The 16,437-nt window shown below is 37.3% G+C and overlaps 1 protein-coding gene across 1 annotated transcript in view; it reads right to left on the bottom strand.

The window, feature by feature from the left end:
- LOC127084835 (protein ENHANCED DOWNY MILDEW 2) overlaps window positions 1-3,091 on the bottom strand; it is a 28,697-nt gene extending 25,606 nt beyond the window's left edge. The window contains exons 1-3 of the mRNA XM_051025354.1: window positions 2,798-3,091; window positions 2,115-2,581; window positions 1,917-2,013 (exon numbers count right to left, since the gene is read on the bottom strand). Coding sequence (XP_050881311.1) covers window positions 1,917-2,013; window positions 2,115-2,533 — 516 coding nt within the window. The 5' untranslated portion in view covers window positions 2,534-2,581; window positions 2,798-3,091. The remainder of the gene's footprint in view (window positions 1-1,916; window positions 2,014-2,114; window positions 2,582-2,797) is intronic.
- Window positions 3,092-16,437: the final 13,346 nt, after the last annotated feature.

The raw sequence follows: 16,437 nt of genomic DNA, 5'->3' as shown, positions 1-16,437 counted from the left end.
CCTTGGCCAACTGGACTGTTTTTTGGGCATTGAGGTCACACAGCTTCCCAATGGATCTCTCATGCTTTCTCAAGGCAAGTACATCAAGGATCTACTTCACAAGACAAACATGGCCACAGCCAAGGGTATAGCATCCACTATGGCTTCCAGCACTAAACTTTCCAAAGTTGGCTCTGCACAGGTGACTGATCCTACACATTTCAGGTATTTGGTATGGGCACTTCAGTATGCCACAGTTACCAGACCTGAGATCTCATTTGTTGAAGTTTGTCAATTTCTCTCCGATCCCCTAGAAGACCACTGGAAAGTTGTTAAAAGAATCTTGGGGTATCTTAAAAGCACTGTCTCTCATGGCCTTCTCCTGTCACCAGCTAATCTCATTGCTCCTATTACTATTACTGGTTTTTGTGATGCAGACTGGGCCTCTGACCCGGATGACAGAAGGTCTACCTCTGAAGCCTGCATCTTCCTAGGTCCAAATCTAGTTTCTTGGTGGCTAAAAAGCAGACACTGGTTGCTACGTCTAGTGCTGAAGCAGAATATCGAAGCTTGGCCCTTGCTGCAGCAGAGATTCTCTAGCTCCAGTCTTTACTACAGGAGCTGAACATCAAGCATCAGACTCCAACTGTTCTATGTGATAACTTAAGTGCAATGTCTCTGGCTCACAACCCTGTCCTCCCTTCAAGGACCAAACATATGGAGCTAGACATGTTTTTTGTCAGGGAAAAGATGCTTAGCAAGGATCTGATTGTATACCATCTTCCTGCCTCTGACTAGTGGGCTGATGTTCTAACAAAGCGGACCAGGATTACAAAAACAGTGAATGAAAGAAAATAATGGTTTGTAATACTGGATCCTAACAGTCTAGGCTGGTGACTCAATCGCATGCAAAGGTTTGTAACAGAAAACCACTGCATGAACTTCATATTATTGACCTAGAAATCTTACACACACATCAATTCAAATTAAATCGCGCAATCTCCATTTAATACAAATGAAATTTATAGAAGTCATTTTGATGTAGGTCTATATCGCACGGTTATGGTTGAGGGTATCTTATCAAAATCAAATATACTTATGTTATGAGAATGGATAATGACAATTTTTAAAAAGTGGGGACAGAGATCATGCAAAGTACAGTAAAAACATTTAACAAATTACATTTATACACAAAATCTATAGTTTCAATCCCAGATAGCATTGTGTAGCGGCCGACACAGAAAACACTATAGTTGTATAGGGCATAGAGGGATGATTGATATTATAAAATATTTTATAAGGATTAAATAATTAATACTCTAAACACATAAATGCTGATAAATTAAACAAATTACTCAAAATTCATGAAATATTCATCATTAACAATCAAAAGTGACAACGTAAAACACACTAATAAACATCAAATACAGTTAAGGAAACAAACAAGTTTAAGTTTAACCAATACATACTATTTGATATTAGTATTCACAAATTTCACCCGTTAACAACCTTAAAACTTAGTAGAGCCCCTTAATAGATGCCTCAAAATTTAAAATCTACTTCAAAAATGCAATCCTACTTTACCTATTCCTAAACATTTTACCAGAACTCATCAATAGATGTGCGATTAAGCTAAATCCTTCTTCCCTAAACGAACATAAAAGGCCAAAAAAACATCCACAGCTGATTTGCAAGCGTGTTTAATTAAATCTTCTTAGTCTTGCATCAGCCATCATACAAAGAAACAATGTTTAATGCAGGACATAAATTTCAATCTCAAAGCAACTAATTTAAAATAATACAAAAATATTCAACTATATTTACAAACCATATTTTGAATCAATAACTCCCAAAAGAACGCTTCAAAGGAGAGAAAGAGAAAGATCAAATGCTAATTTTCAAGATTACCACCAAAACACATTTGAGAAGGTTAGTACCTTGGACTTTGCTAAGACAGCATCCTTTGTGGCAGCTTCGGCCATTAAAGCCATATGGTTTAACAAATCATTATGTGAAGGTTTAACTTCATAGTAACTAGAAGAAAAGTATATATTAAAAAAAATGTCATAATATGTACTACTTGAGTACTTCCATAGCAATCAGGAACGAAAGAAGTCTAAAACCAAGAAAGTTACCTAAAATCCTTATTCTTACTCAAGCTATCCCACACAGATTTTGCTGATGTTTCCGGATTCTTCTTCACAAAATGCATGAAGTAAACAACGATCAAAATAGTCCTTATGGTATCCTCGTAGCTCTTCCTTGGCTTTTGAAGTTTGATCCATTTACCATCCTTTGATAGCACTGATATCTCAGGCTTGACATTGGAAAGAAGATCAAACCTCCATGCTATAACTTGCATAAAAATTTTCTTCAGGCCATTATCGGCATTACCGTGCAAAAACACCTTCTCTTTCATCCCTTTAGGATTCTCAGACTCACTCCATTGAATCGGCAAAACAGAAAAGGAAATAGGCGCATCTTTATCATCTTCGAAATGGTAATTTGACACAGACAATGGCTGTGTATCAATTTCATCATCCGAAGATGCCATTTTCTCGCCCTAAACCTAAACCTAAACCCTAACTACTCAAAACCTAAACTGCAAAAAAAAAAAATACAACATGTGAGTAAGGGAATATTATATATTATACATCAAATAAGAGAGTTAATTTTACACAAAAATGAAAGGGGATAAATGTTGATTACACAATTATATATTAAGAATCGAAACTTAGAGCTATATATTGATAATAACATATGAGTTGAAATTCTAATAAAACGTTAGAATGAAATGGTTAAGATTAACTACAATCACCTTCTATGTTGTAAATCGTCCGCTTTATCTAGGAATCGCGGTACGGAATAGAACTCTGCTGTGACTAATTCTACGGTGCTATTTTTGTAATGGCGGTTATCGCGATCACGTGTCGTTTTCTTGAGCGCGCTACAATAAAATCCGAAAAGGAACGGAAGTTTGGACGGACTTTCTGGCTTTTCGGGTGGTTGGCGACAAACTCCGGCTGCGTTGATATCAGTGAAACTGTAACGTGTATCTAATACGTCATACAAATACACCGTGAGAGCCTGCATTTTGTTTATGTATGGTTATGGTTAGTTATCCAGAAATTATTTTCAATATTCCCATTATGTTTTTACTAGTTCAATATAAAAATTTGAAGAAAAAAAATATTATTTAATATAAATATTAGTTGCTGGATTTTTTTTAAATAATCAATATTTTCAATTTAAATATTAAAATAATTAAAATTTCAAAAAAAATATAACAAAATAACCATCTTTTCAGAATGCGTAATTGGAACTCACACATGCTCCAATTGCATTGCACTTAGATGTCACTAGCGTCCAGACGGACACTCGCATGCCCGTCTGTCCGCTTTTTTAATGCATATCATTGAAAATATAAGTGAGATTTTTTATTTAAATATAATTTTTAAAAAGTACAGCATTGGGAAGTTATTAGTAGGAAGTTACGTGGAAGTTATTAGTAAGAAGTTACGTGGAAGTTATTAGTAGGAAGTTAATAATAGTGGTTTTATTGGAAGTTATTAGGTAAATTACACAATAAAATAAGGGTAAAAATGGTAGAAAAACAGGCTACACCAAAAGAAAGTATTCCCTTTATATATTGTTATAGATGCTTCATGGCGCATGTATGTGTGGTTTAGTGTTTGCACAGACTTCTTCTTACCCTTCAATCTCACTTTCTATTATTCTACTTCAATCTCCTTCAATTTTTTATTCTGTAACCATGTCTGAATACATTCACAAGAGAAATACCGATTTAATTTTTTCAGCAGTCGCACCTCCGATAATGATTCGACTTTGGAATATAGAATCATTTAAACGTCTTAATCGGACGTTGAACCATTGATTAGATGGAGGAAATTGCAGATGGTGAAAGGATTAGAAGAATTAAATGGTTTGAGTTCACGTTCAATCAAAATAGAGAAGTGCGTGTATGGGTGAATGTTAAGACTGACAGAGACGTTCACAGGATGATGTATAATATGTTCAAAATTATTTAGATGGTTGTAATCGCTTAGTTATATTAATGGTATTTTATTTGTTGTAGTCTGTTGTGTTGTTGTTTATGTGATGCTTGTGTGTTGAATGTGTTGTATTTGTTTGTGATGGTATTTCCTCATATGAAATAAATATTGTTTTTTATATAAAGCAAAAGAAGTACATGTAATATTATCTTGTTTTGCTTGTTCCAACACTGGGGCAGTTAGTACGATTATGACCGGGCTGGCGATATGAACTACATAATCGAACCATTTTGTTCGTCGTATCCATTTCGGTTCGAATACGGGTGCTGTTTGGATGTCCCTTTTTCTTTCTTCGCATAACTTCATTGTGCTAGAGAATGTCCCCTTGATATTCAGGCCAGTAATCCTCTTTTGCAACAACTGAAAAGCTAATTTTGTAAATATTGAATTGGCTTATGACTTTGTAAACGTCAAATAGAAAGTAGGATGAATCCCTTTGAACCTTTGAACATGCCGCAATGACATGGGAGCAGTGCATACGAAAGGCTTGAATATTTCCGCAATCGCACCAATCTCTATCTACTTCCACTATGTATTATTCCATCGGCATTCCTTCATTGTGATCCATGGACTCAGCAGCACTGTATCAACCTTTAGTACGGTCAAACATCGTAACCACGTGTGTGTTAGCTTTGGCAACTTCGTGTCTAATGAATTTCATTGAAGTATCACTAAACAACAGCCCAGATTGTAACACTGAACTCCATTTGGAATGTCTAGTCTTAAACATCACTCATAGCCTGAAATATGTTGCTTGCACTAAAGCAATTATAGGTAGATTTCAGATGTCTTTGAACATAGATTTCATTGATTCCATAAGATCTAGGTGGTTAGTTAAAGGGATGGACTACAACAGGTGTCTAAAACACGTTGTAGTAGCCTATCGCAATCTATTGGACCATATTGGACCAGACGATGTAATACTCCTACACAACTCTACTTTTGATTTAAAAATAGTTATCAAGTTACATATCATCTAATCATGTCATATTATTGTACAGTTTATTTGGAGGCCATATATGGGTCTTGATCATCAGGTTAACCATGATGATATAGTTTGGACATCAAAAACACCAATTATTCGGTTCACTATTGTGGAGATGCACCAGAATGACTGGGTAAAACTACAGTTCGCCATGCAGCAACAAATTCCAGAACCTCTGGCGTGTTTGGAAGATTGGCATCAACAAAGAGTCGATGCCCAATGGAATTATTCCGACTGGAGAGACTTCGCAAAAGAGATGTGTCGTCATTGGAGGAATCGACGACAACACATTTTAAACGAACCAGTCATACATGATGCTAGACCAACTCAATAGTATATGGCATGGTTTAGGTCGGTTACAACGCCATAATTTGTGTATGAGCCAAGCTATTTGATTGATCCACACCAACTAGCTCTGTCATCATACCATCAACAACAAATCTCTGTCCAAGAACAATGTCAACCCACTCAAAGTCAACGACCAACCTCACAACATCACCCTATCATATACACCCAACAACCAAACATCCAACCTCGCAGCCCATTCATGTCACACACCAATCTTAAAACCAAGAATCAAACCCTATCCACCAACAACCATACGCAGCCACCACAACAGTCTATAGCCCAGATGATTCATATGATTCACTTCATCGTAACCCCCCACCAATGACCACTCAAACATCTCATTACCACAACACTCAACCATTGTTTGACTATAGTACACCCCAGGAACCATTGATTTGTTTCCGAACCGATTCAATGTCTCAATTCGGGCAATCATATTGTCCGTAATTCACTCAACCACAACACCTCAACTACGACAACATGGGGACCAAACTCAATTACAGAAGCGTTGTTGGCGATAACCCTCCAGCTATTGGGGACAAATGATGACACATCTACCAAATACTGCTGGATCTTCACATCAGTCATCATTGGATCATGTCAGCACTCATAGACCCCAAACACATCAGGACAATCGTGGGATACCTCGAAGACAGACTAACGCACCTAAATGTGGAACAATGAGGCATTTCAATCGGACGGGTCATTGAATTTCTTGTCAATTCCATGTAATTTTTCATTATAATATAAATAAAAAAAATTATTTTCAGTATTTTTTTTAATTAAATAAAATTTTAACATTTAAATTTTTTATTAAAAAATTAAAGGTGCATGCGCCACATGCATTGGTGCATACATACGTAGTGTATGCATGCGTCAATTCATGTGGCACCACACATGTATGCGTCAAGAAGCATGGCGCATACATGCATTGAATTTGCATGCATGCGCCAAAGCTCTGGACGTCTCCTCTCTAACTTAATTGGATGTGTTAGTTCAACTAGCGCATTAGTTAAAAAGGTGGTTATTTGAGTATATTTTTTGAAATTTTGATTATTTTGATATTTTGATCGAAAATGTTGATTATTTAAAAAAAAAATAAAAAATCTTGCTCTCTGGAATTAAATATAAGAAAAATGGACCAAACTTTTAATAAAATAGGTAAGAATTGTCACTTTTTGACAATGTATTAAATAAATTTATCTCCAAATTAGTCTTGTTTTGTTTTCAACCATTCATTTATTCATATATCTTAAAATAAATTTAATTTTGTATTTATTTAATAATAAATTATTTGATTCCTTAACTTAATATTTTATTTTGGTATTTTACTTAATAAAATTTATTTTTTAGTCCTTAAGATAAAAATAGATTAGGTCGTGTCTCTAAAGTATGGGTGGCAAACGGGCATGTTCGTCCCGTTTAGGCCCGCCACGCAAAAACCCGCAAAAAAACGGGGCGGGGCGTGTAACACCCCAATTAAAATAAGATAATTATTTAATTTAAATTAATATTTTTTTTTTTTATTAATTTAATTGAATAATTGGAATTTGGGATTATTATTACTATTATTTTGGAATAATAATTATTGGGATAATTATTTATTGGAAAATATATATAAGTTGGAATTAAGGAAAAAGTCCCATTTTGGAGTAAAAAGGTTTTTACGTGAAAAACAGAGAAGCGATCGTGAAAGAGGAAAAGGGCAAAGGCAGAGCAAGAGGAAGAAGGTTGGAGAAGAGAAGAGCTTGAAGCTTGAGATTTGCCGGATTAACTCAGGTAAGGGGGGTTTATCATCGGTTAAAGGGTATTATATGATAATATGTACTGGGTAGTGATAACCATTGTTTTATCTCTGATTAGATTGATGTATGATGAATTTGTGAAATAGTGGATGAATGAAATTGGATGATAATTGAAAGGAATTCGAAGAAATTTAACATCTATGCACATAACAGCCAGTGGATGAATGAAATTGGACGATAATTGAAAAGGAATTCGTAGAAATTTAACATCTGTGCACATAACAGCCAAATGACGTTCGCCATTATGCCTTCGGCGTTCGCCGTTTGGGTTTTTTTTCAGAATAAGAGCGTTTAACGCTAATGGCGTTCGCCATTAGCCTAATGGCGTTCGCGATATCAGTTTGACAGACAGTTTTTCCAGAATGAGAGCGTGTAACGCTAATGGCGTTCGCCATTAGCCTAATGGCGTTCGCCATATCAGTTTGAAGGACAGATTTCGCGTTTTAAACTCCCAGATGTGATATCGTTGTAATGTTGTTGTCGTTTTGTTGGGTCTTGAGTAGTATAGGTATTAGTAGAGTGTGCTAATACTGTGTTTGATTATGTGGCATGATATGATATGCTGTTGTGATAAAATGTGTTAATGATGTGTGATGCTATGCGTGATGCTGTGAATGTATCAGTTATGTATGCATTGTGAATAGACTGCTTTGTGGCTTAGAGTGTGAGCATGTGTCTATTCTTGAATTGTTGTTGATGTTGCATTGCTAGATGATTAGCGTGCATAGCATAGCCTTCGGGGCTGTAGCTAATTCCCATTGTGAGGAATTAGTGAGTGAACCATTGTGGGTTTGTTGTTGATGTTTGCATGCTAGATGATTAGTGTGCATAGTCTAGCCTTTGGGGCTGTAGCTAATTCCCATAGTGAGGAATTAGTGAGTGAGTCATTAGATCTCAATGAGTGGGACTAGTGAGCTTAGTAGCCGTATCTGGAGGGATCGGTGAGCTTGAACTATATGTTCAGGAATAGTCGGTACCGCATGTGTGGAGTCTCATTGCATAAATATATGTATGGCGTATAATATGAATGGATGTATTCCAATATTATACGTGTGTTGTGTTGTTGTTAAGTCTGATTTGAGTTTATACTGGTGTTGTGTACTGATGTTGCGTATGATGTTTAAGCCGATGATCTATTGATGAATGTGTGTTGCAATTAGGGTGATTGATGTGTTAATTACTTAGCATTACATGTTGTTCTATAATGCTTATTATATTGATTGAGGAACTCACCCTTACAACTATTTTTCAGGTAACGAGAAATGAGTTGAGTAGAAGCTATGCTTGGAGTCTAGTGTAGTCTCCATAGTGGGTCATGCTCTGATAGATGTAACATCGGGAGGGAACCTTTTAATTGTTGTTGTTGATGGTTTTGAAACTAAATTACATGTGAATGTTACATGTTTTACATGATTGAGTTGATCTCTATCCGCTGCGTAATTGTGCAAATACTTTATGTTTAAATTAAATAAATGAGCATGACTGTTATATTGTTTAAATGGTGTGGAATAATTGTGTGACACCCTTGGTGCATAATTACTCTGATTATGTGTTTATTATTTTTAATCAAATTTTGGGGTATTTTAGAAGGGTGTTACATTAGTGGTATCAGAGCATAGTCGGTCGAGTCGAGTCGTAATTATTCTGTTTTCCCCTGTACAGGATAGGTGTTGTGTAACCCTATCAGTACTTATTATTTTAGCTTGTTGGGTTTCAGAATAGAGATGGCTGGAAGAGGTAGAGATGATGCTGCGATTGCTGAGGCTCTGGGTATGCTAGCTGGAGTACTTGGAGGAAATCCGAATGTTGTGGGAATGGGAGCTGCTCGTCAACTGAGTGAGTTCCAGAAGAACAATCCTCCAATGTTCAAGGGAGCATACGACCCAGATGGTGCTCAGAAGTGGTTGAAGGAGATCGAGAGAATCTTCAGAGTGACTGAGTGTGCCGATAACCAAAAGGTCAGGTTCGGTACACATATGCTGTCAGAGGAAGCTGATGATTGGTGGGTTGCTACCCGCACTGAGTTGGAAACTGCTGGTAATGCTGAGATCTCTTGGGCTGTGTTCAGAGAGAGATTCCTGAGGAAGTATTTTCCGGAGGATGTCAGAGGAAAGAAAGAGATAGAGTTTTTGGAATTGAAGCAGGGTAACAGGTCTGTTACTGAGTATGCTGCTAAGTTCACAGAGCTGTCAAAGTATTACACTCCCTATAATGAGGCTGCTGGAGAATTTTCAAAGTGTGTGAAGTTTGAGAACGGGTTGCGTCCTGAGATCAAGCAGGCTATTGGATATCAGCGGATCCGAGTGTTTTCTGATCTGGTTGACTGTTGCAGGATTTTTGAACAGGATTCCAAGGCCAGAGCTGAGAGCTATCAGCAGAGGGTTGATAGGAAAGGCAAGAATCAGGTTGATTGTGGGAAACCGTATGCAGCTGGCAAAGGTTTCCAGAGACAGAGTGGGATGAAGAGGCCTAGTGGGGGAGACTCTAGTGCTCCTGCTAAGTGTTATAGATGTGGTCGGGCTGGACATCGTGTCCATGAGTGTACCAGTGCTGAGATGAAGTGTTTCAAGTGTGGAAAAGGTGGTCATTTGGCTGCAGAGTGTCGGTTGAAGACTGTAACTTGTTTCAACTGTGGAGAGTTGGGTCATATCAGCCCACAGTGTCCTAAGCCGAAGAAAGAGAATCAGTCAGGAGGCAAGGTCTTTGCTTTATCGGGTTCTGAGACTTCTGCAGATGATCGTTTGATCCGAGGTACGTGTTATATTAATGGCTTTCCTCTTGTAGCTATTATTGACACCGGTGCTACTCATTCCTTTATATCTTTGGATTGTGCTGTGAAACTTAAGTTAGAGATATCTGAGATGTATGGTAGTATGGTGATTGATACTCCTGCGAAGGGTTCAGTGACTACTACGTCAGTTTGTTTGAAGTGTCCTTTGAGTATTTTTGGTAGAGACTTTGGGATAGACCTTGTGTGTCTTCCACTAGTGCAGATTGATGTTATCTTGGGAATGAACTGGTTGGTGTTTAACCGAGCTTCTATCAACTGTTTTGATAAGACTGTGATATTTCCTGAGATTGAAGAAGGAAAGAGTTTATTTCTATCAGCCAGGCAGGTGAATGAGGAAGTAGCAGATGGGGCAGAGTTGTTTATGCTGTTAGCGACTCTGGAGGCTAAAGATAAACTGGTGATTGGCGATCTAGCAGTGGTGTGTGATTTTCCTGATGTGTTTCCTGAAGAAGTGAATGAATTACCGCCAGAGCGTGAAGTTGAGTTCTCGATTGATTTGGTACCTGGTACTAGGCCGATATCGATGGCTCCGTACCGTATGTCTGCTGTTGAGTTAACGGAGTTGAAGAGTCAGTTGGAAGATCTGTTGGATAAGAAATTTATTCGTCCGAGTGTGTCACCGTGGGGTGCACCAGTGTTGTTGGTTAAGAAGAAAGAAGGTACTATGAGGTTGTGTGTGGACTATAGGCAACTGAATAAAGTGACGATCAAGAATCGGTATCCTTTGCCGAGGATTGATGATTTGATGGATCAGTTGGTTGGTGCGAGTGTGTTCAGCAAGATAGATTTGAGATCTGGGTATCATCAGATACGTGTGAAGACTGAGGATATTCAGAAGACTGCTTTCAGAACAAGGTATGGACATTATGAGTATTCTGTAATGCCTTTTGGTGTGACTAATGCGCCTGGAGTATTCATGGAGTATATGAATAGGATTTTCCATCCGTGCCTAGATAAGTTTGTTGTGGTGTTTATTGATGACATTTTGGTATATTCGAAATCTGAAGAAGAGCATGCTGAGCATTTGAGAGTGGTTTTAGGAGTTCTGCGAGAAAAGAAGTTATTTGCTAAACTGTCAAAGTGTGAATTTTGGTTAGAAGAGGTTAGTTTTCTTGGTCATGTGATTTCAAGAGGCGGTGTTGCTGTTGATCCTTCTAAGATAGAAGCGGTATCTAAGTGGGAAGCTCCGAAGTCAGTTTCTGAGATAAGGAGTTTTCTGGGACTTGCAGGTTATTATAGGAAATTCATTGAGGGATTTTCTAAGTTGGCGTTACCATTGACGATGTTGACTAGAAAGGGGCAAGCGTTTGTTTGGGACTCAAAATGTGAAGAAGGTTTCCAAGAGTTGAAGAGAAGGTTGACTACTGCTCCTATTCTGATATTACCGAGTTCGTCGGAACCATTCGAGGTTTATTGTGATGCTTCATTGTTGGGTTTAGGTGGTGTGTTGATGCAGAATAAGCAGGTTATAGCTTATGCTTCGAGACAGCTAAGGGTTCATGAGAGGAACTATCCGACACATGATTTAGAGTTGGCAGCCGTGGTGTTTGTCCTGAAGTTATGGAGGCATTACTTGTATGGATCAAGATTTGAAGTTTTCAGTGACCATAAAAGTTTAAAGTATTTGTTTGATCAGAAAGAGCTGAATATGAGACAAAGGAGATGGTTAGAATTTCTGAAGGATTATGATTTTGGTTTGAATTACCATCCGGGTAAAGCAAACGTAGTAGCTGATGCATTGAGTCGGAAATCATTGCATATGTCTATGTTAATGGTTAAGGAATTGGATTTAATTGAGCAGTTCAGAGACTTGAGTTTGGTGTGTGAGAGTACCCACAATAGTGTTAAATTGGGGATGTTGAAGTTAACAAGTAGTATTCTGGATGAGATTAGAGAGGGTCAGAAATCTGATATGCTTTTGGTTGATAGGTTGACCCTAGTGAAGCAAGGTCAAGGTGGTGAATTCAGAGTTGATGAGAATGGTGTTTTGAGATTTGGTAATCGGGTGTGCGTTCCGGATGTCACAGAACTTAAGAAGAGTATTCTTGAGGAAGGACATCGTAGTGGTCTGAGTATTCATCCTGGAGCTACGAAGATGTATCATGATTTGAAAAAGTTATTTTGGTGGCCGGGAATGAAAAGAGAAATTGCGAGTTTTGTTTATTCTTGTTTGACTTGTCAGAAGTCGAAGATTGAGCATCAGAAGCCGTATGGGCTAATGCAACCGTTGGCTATTCCAGAGTGGAAGTGGGATAGTATCAGTATGGATTTTGTTTCTGGTTTGCCGAGGACAAATAAGAATTTTGAGGCTATTTGGGTGATTGTTGATAGATTGACAAAATCGGCTCATTTCATTCCGATCAGAATGGATTATCCGTTAGAAAGATTAGCCGAGTTGTATATTGAGAAGATTGTAAGCTTGCATGGTATTCCGTCGAGTATTGTTTCGGACAGAGATCCTAGATTTACATCGAAGTTTTGGGAAGGTTTGCAGAAGGCTTTGGGAACTAAGCTGAGATTGAGTTCTGCATATCATCCGCAGACTGATGGTCAGACTGAGAGGACGATTCAGTCACTAGAGGATCTTTTGAGAGCTTGTGTTTTAGAAAAGAGAGGTGCGTGGGATTGTTATTTACCGTTGATTGAGTTTACCTACAACAATAGTTTTCATTCGAGTATTGGTATGGCACCGTTTGAAGCTTTGTATGGTAGGAGATGTCGGACACCTTTATGTTGGTATGAGTCCGGTGAGAGTGCTGTGGTTGGACCGGAGATTGTTCAACAAACTACGGACAAGATTAAAATGATCCAGGAGAAGATGAGAATTGCTCAGAGTCGACAGAAGAGTTATCATGATAAGAGGAGGAAGTCACTTGAGTTCCAAGAGGGAGATCATGTGTTTCTTCGTGTTACTCCGATAACTGGTGTTGGTCGAGCTCTGAAGTCGAAGAAGTTGACACCTCGATTTATTGGTCCTTATCAGATTTTGGAGAGGATAGGGGAGGTAGCCTATCGTATCGCTTTACCGCCGTCGCTTGCGAATTTGCATGATGTTTTTCATGTGTCTCAGTTGAGGAGATACATTCATGATCCGTCGCATGTAGTCCAAATAGATGATGTACAGGTGAGAGATAACCTGACTGTTGAAACATCACCTATGAGGATCGAGGATCGAGAGTTGAAGCAGTTGCGGGGTAAAGAGATTGCATTGGTGAAGGTAGCTTGGGGAGGACCAGCAGGTGGCAATGTGACCTGGGAACTTGAGAGTCAGATGAAGGAGTCTTATCCGGAGTTATTTGCTTGAGGTATGTTTTCGAGGACGAAAACTCTTTTAGTGGGGGAGAGTTGTAACACCCCAATTAAAATAAGATAATTATTTAATTTAAATTAATATTTTTTTTTTTTATTAATTTAATTGAATAATTGGAATTTGGGATTATTATTACTATTATTTTGGAATAATAATTATTGGGATAATTATTTATTGGAAAATATATATAAGTTGGAATTAAGGAAAAAGTCCCATTTTGGAGTAAAAAGGTTTTTACGTGAAAAACAGAGAAGCGATCGTGAAAGAGGAAAAGGGCAAAGGCAGAGCAAGAGGAAGAAGGTTGGAGAAGAGAAGAGCTTGAAGCTTGAGATTTGCCGGATTAACTCAGGTAAGGGGGGTTTATCATCGGTTAAAGGGTATTATATGATAATATGTACTGGGTAGTGATAACCATTGTTTTATCTCTGATTAGATTGATGTATGATGAATTTGTGAAATAGTGGATGAATGAAATTGGATGATAATTGAAAGGAATTCGAAGAAATTTAACATCTATGCACATAACAGCCAGTGGATGAATGAAATTGGACGATAATTGAAAAGGAATTCGTAGAAATTTAACATCTGTGCACATAACAGCCAAATGACGTTCGCCATTATGCCTTCGGCGTTCGCCGTTTGGGTTTTTTTTCAGAATAAGAGCGTTTAACGCTAATGGCGTTCGCCATTAGCCTAATGGCGTTCGCGATATCAGTTTGACAGACAGTTTTTCCAGAATGAGAGCGTGTAACGCTAATGGCGTTCGCCATTAGCCTAATGGCGTTCGCCATATCAGTTTGAAGGACAGATTTCGCGTTTTAAACTCCCAGATGTGATATCGTTGTAATGTTGTTGTCGTTTTGTTGGGTCTTGAGTAGTATAGGTATTAGTAGAGTGTGCTAATACTGTGTTTGATTATGTGGCATGATATGATATGCTGTTGTGATAAAATGTGTTAATGATGTGTGATGCTATGCGTGATGCTGTGAATGTATCAGTTATGTATGCATTGTGAATAGACTGCTTTGTGGCTTAGAGTGTGAGCATGTGTCTATTCTTGAATTGTTGTTGATGTTGCATTGCTAGATGATTAGCTTGCATAGCATAGCCTTCGGGGCTGTAGCTAATTCCCATTGTGAGGAATTAGTGAGTGAACCATTGTGGGTTTGTTGTTGATGTTTGCATGCTAGATGATTAGTGTGCATAGTCTAGCCTTTGGGGCTGTAGCTAATTCCCATAGTGAGGAATTAGTGAGTGGGTCATTAGATCTCAATGAGTGGGACTAGTGAGCTTAGTAGCCGTATCTGGAGGGATCGGTGAGCTTGAACTATATGTTCAGGAATAGTCGGTACCGCATGTGTGGAGTCTCATTGCATAAATATATGTATGGCGTATAATATGAATGGATGTATTCCAATATTATACGTGTGTTGTGTTGTTGTTAAGTCTGATTTGAGTTTATACTGGTGTTGTGTACTGATGTTGCGTATGATGTTTAAGCCGATGATCTATTGATGAATGTGTGTTGCAATTAGGGTGATTGATGTGTTAATTACTTAGCATTACATGTTGTTCTATAATGCTTATTATATTGATTGAGGAACTCACCCTTACAACTATTTTTCAGGTAACGAGAAATGAGTTGAGTAGAAGCTATGCTTGGAGTCTAGTGTAGTCTCCATAGTGGGTCATGCTCTGATAGATGTAACATCGGGAGGGAACCTTTTAATTGTTGTTGTTGATGGTTTTGAAACTAAATTACATGTGAATGTTACATGTTTTACATGATTGAGTTGATCTCTATCCGCTGCGTAATTGTGCAAATACTTTATGTTTAAATTAAATAAATGAGCATGACTGTTATATTGTTTAAATGGTGTGGAATAATTGTGTGACACCCTTGGTGCATAATTACTCTGATTATGTGTTTATTATTTTTAATCAAATTTTGGGGTATTTTAGAAGGGTGTTACAGGGCGGGGCAGTCATAGTTGAGGATGCGGGCCTAAAACTTAGACCCGCCCCGCAAAAAAGTGAGGGCGGGACGGGAAAAGCCCGCGGGCACTGCACTCTTTAAGCCTAAAAATGCAAAAAATTATGTAAATACATGTGCCCGCAAAAGCCCGCGAAAAAAACGGGGCAGGGTGGGACGGACACATTTGAGGGTGATGGCCTAAATCCTTGGCCCGTCCCGCACAAAAACGCGGGCAAAATAGACATGCCCTGCGGGCCGAGCCCGTTTTGCCACCCCTACTCTAAAGTCTATGTTGTGGTCTACTTAAAATTTCGTTAGGTCTAGTTCGTTTGATAAAAAGGTCAAACAAACATTTTTAAAAAATTTATTAATTTAAATAGGTTGGATTAAGTCTTATATCAAGACTATTAGGCATATGAAACTCATATATTTATGTGTAGTCTTATATATTATATTAATTTATAAACTAAATATATATATAATTAGTTTTTGTAAACTCTTGAAAAATATATGTTATAAACAATATTTTATGATTTAAAAACAATATTATTCAAAAAAAATATATATATATATATTTTTAATTAAGTGTACATAATTAATTTTTGTAAAATATTATATATATATATATATATATATATATATATATATATATATATATATATATATATATATATATATATATATATATATATATATATATATATATATATATATATATATATATATATATATATATATATATATATATATATATATAATGATTTTAAAACAATAGTATTCAAAAGAAGAAAAAAAAGATGAATCTTGTTGGTTGCTGATTTTGTCCTCTTACTCTTTAATAGCTTGATAATGTATTGTTTAAAACTCATCCTTATAAGATTTTATTCTCTTTACGTGGCTCCTCAATAATCTTTCTAACTTGTTTCTTCCAAGAGTAGTGAAATGTTTTCATGCGTATGAAGTTTGGTAAGTGATTGATCAACTTCAGCGAACTCAAGTTACGTGAAAACATGACAACGTCTATATGAGCTTCGATGCATTCAAATATGATATCATACAACTTCATAATACTTAGGTTTAATTCAATTAATTATGGATGTTTTTGAGTCAGGTGGAACTACAGCCTCTCATCGTGACCAGTTGGAGATAATCTTTGATGGACTTTGATGAC

The sequence above is a fragment of the Lathyrus oleraceus genome, chromosome 5 (assembly GCF_024323335.1).
Source record: "Lathyrus oleraceus cultivar Zhongwan6 chromosome 5, CAAS_Psat_ZW6_1.0, whole genome shotgun sequence".
NCBI lineage: Eukaryota > Viridiplantae > Streptophyta > Magnoliopsida > Fabales > Fabaceae > Lathyrus > Lathyrus oleraceus.
Note: the sequence above shows the minus strand (reverse complement) of the source record. Positions and strands in the feature narration are given on the sequence as shown.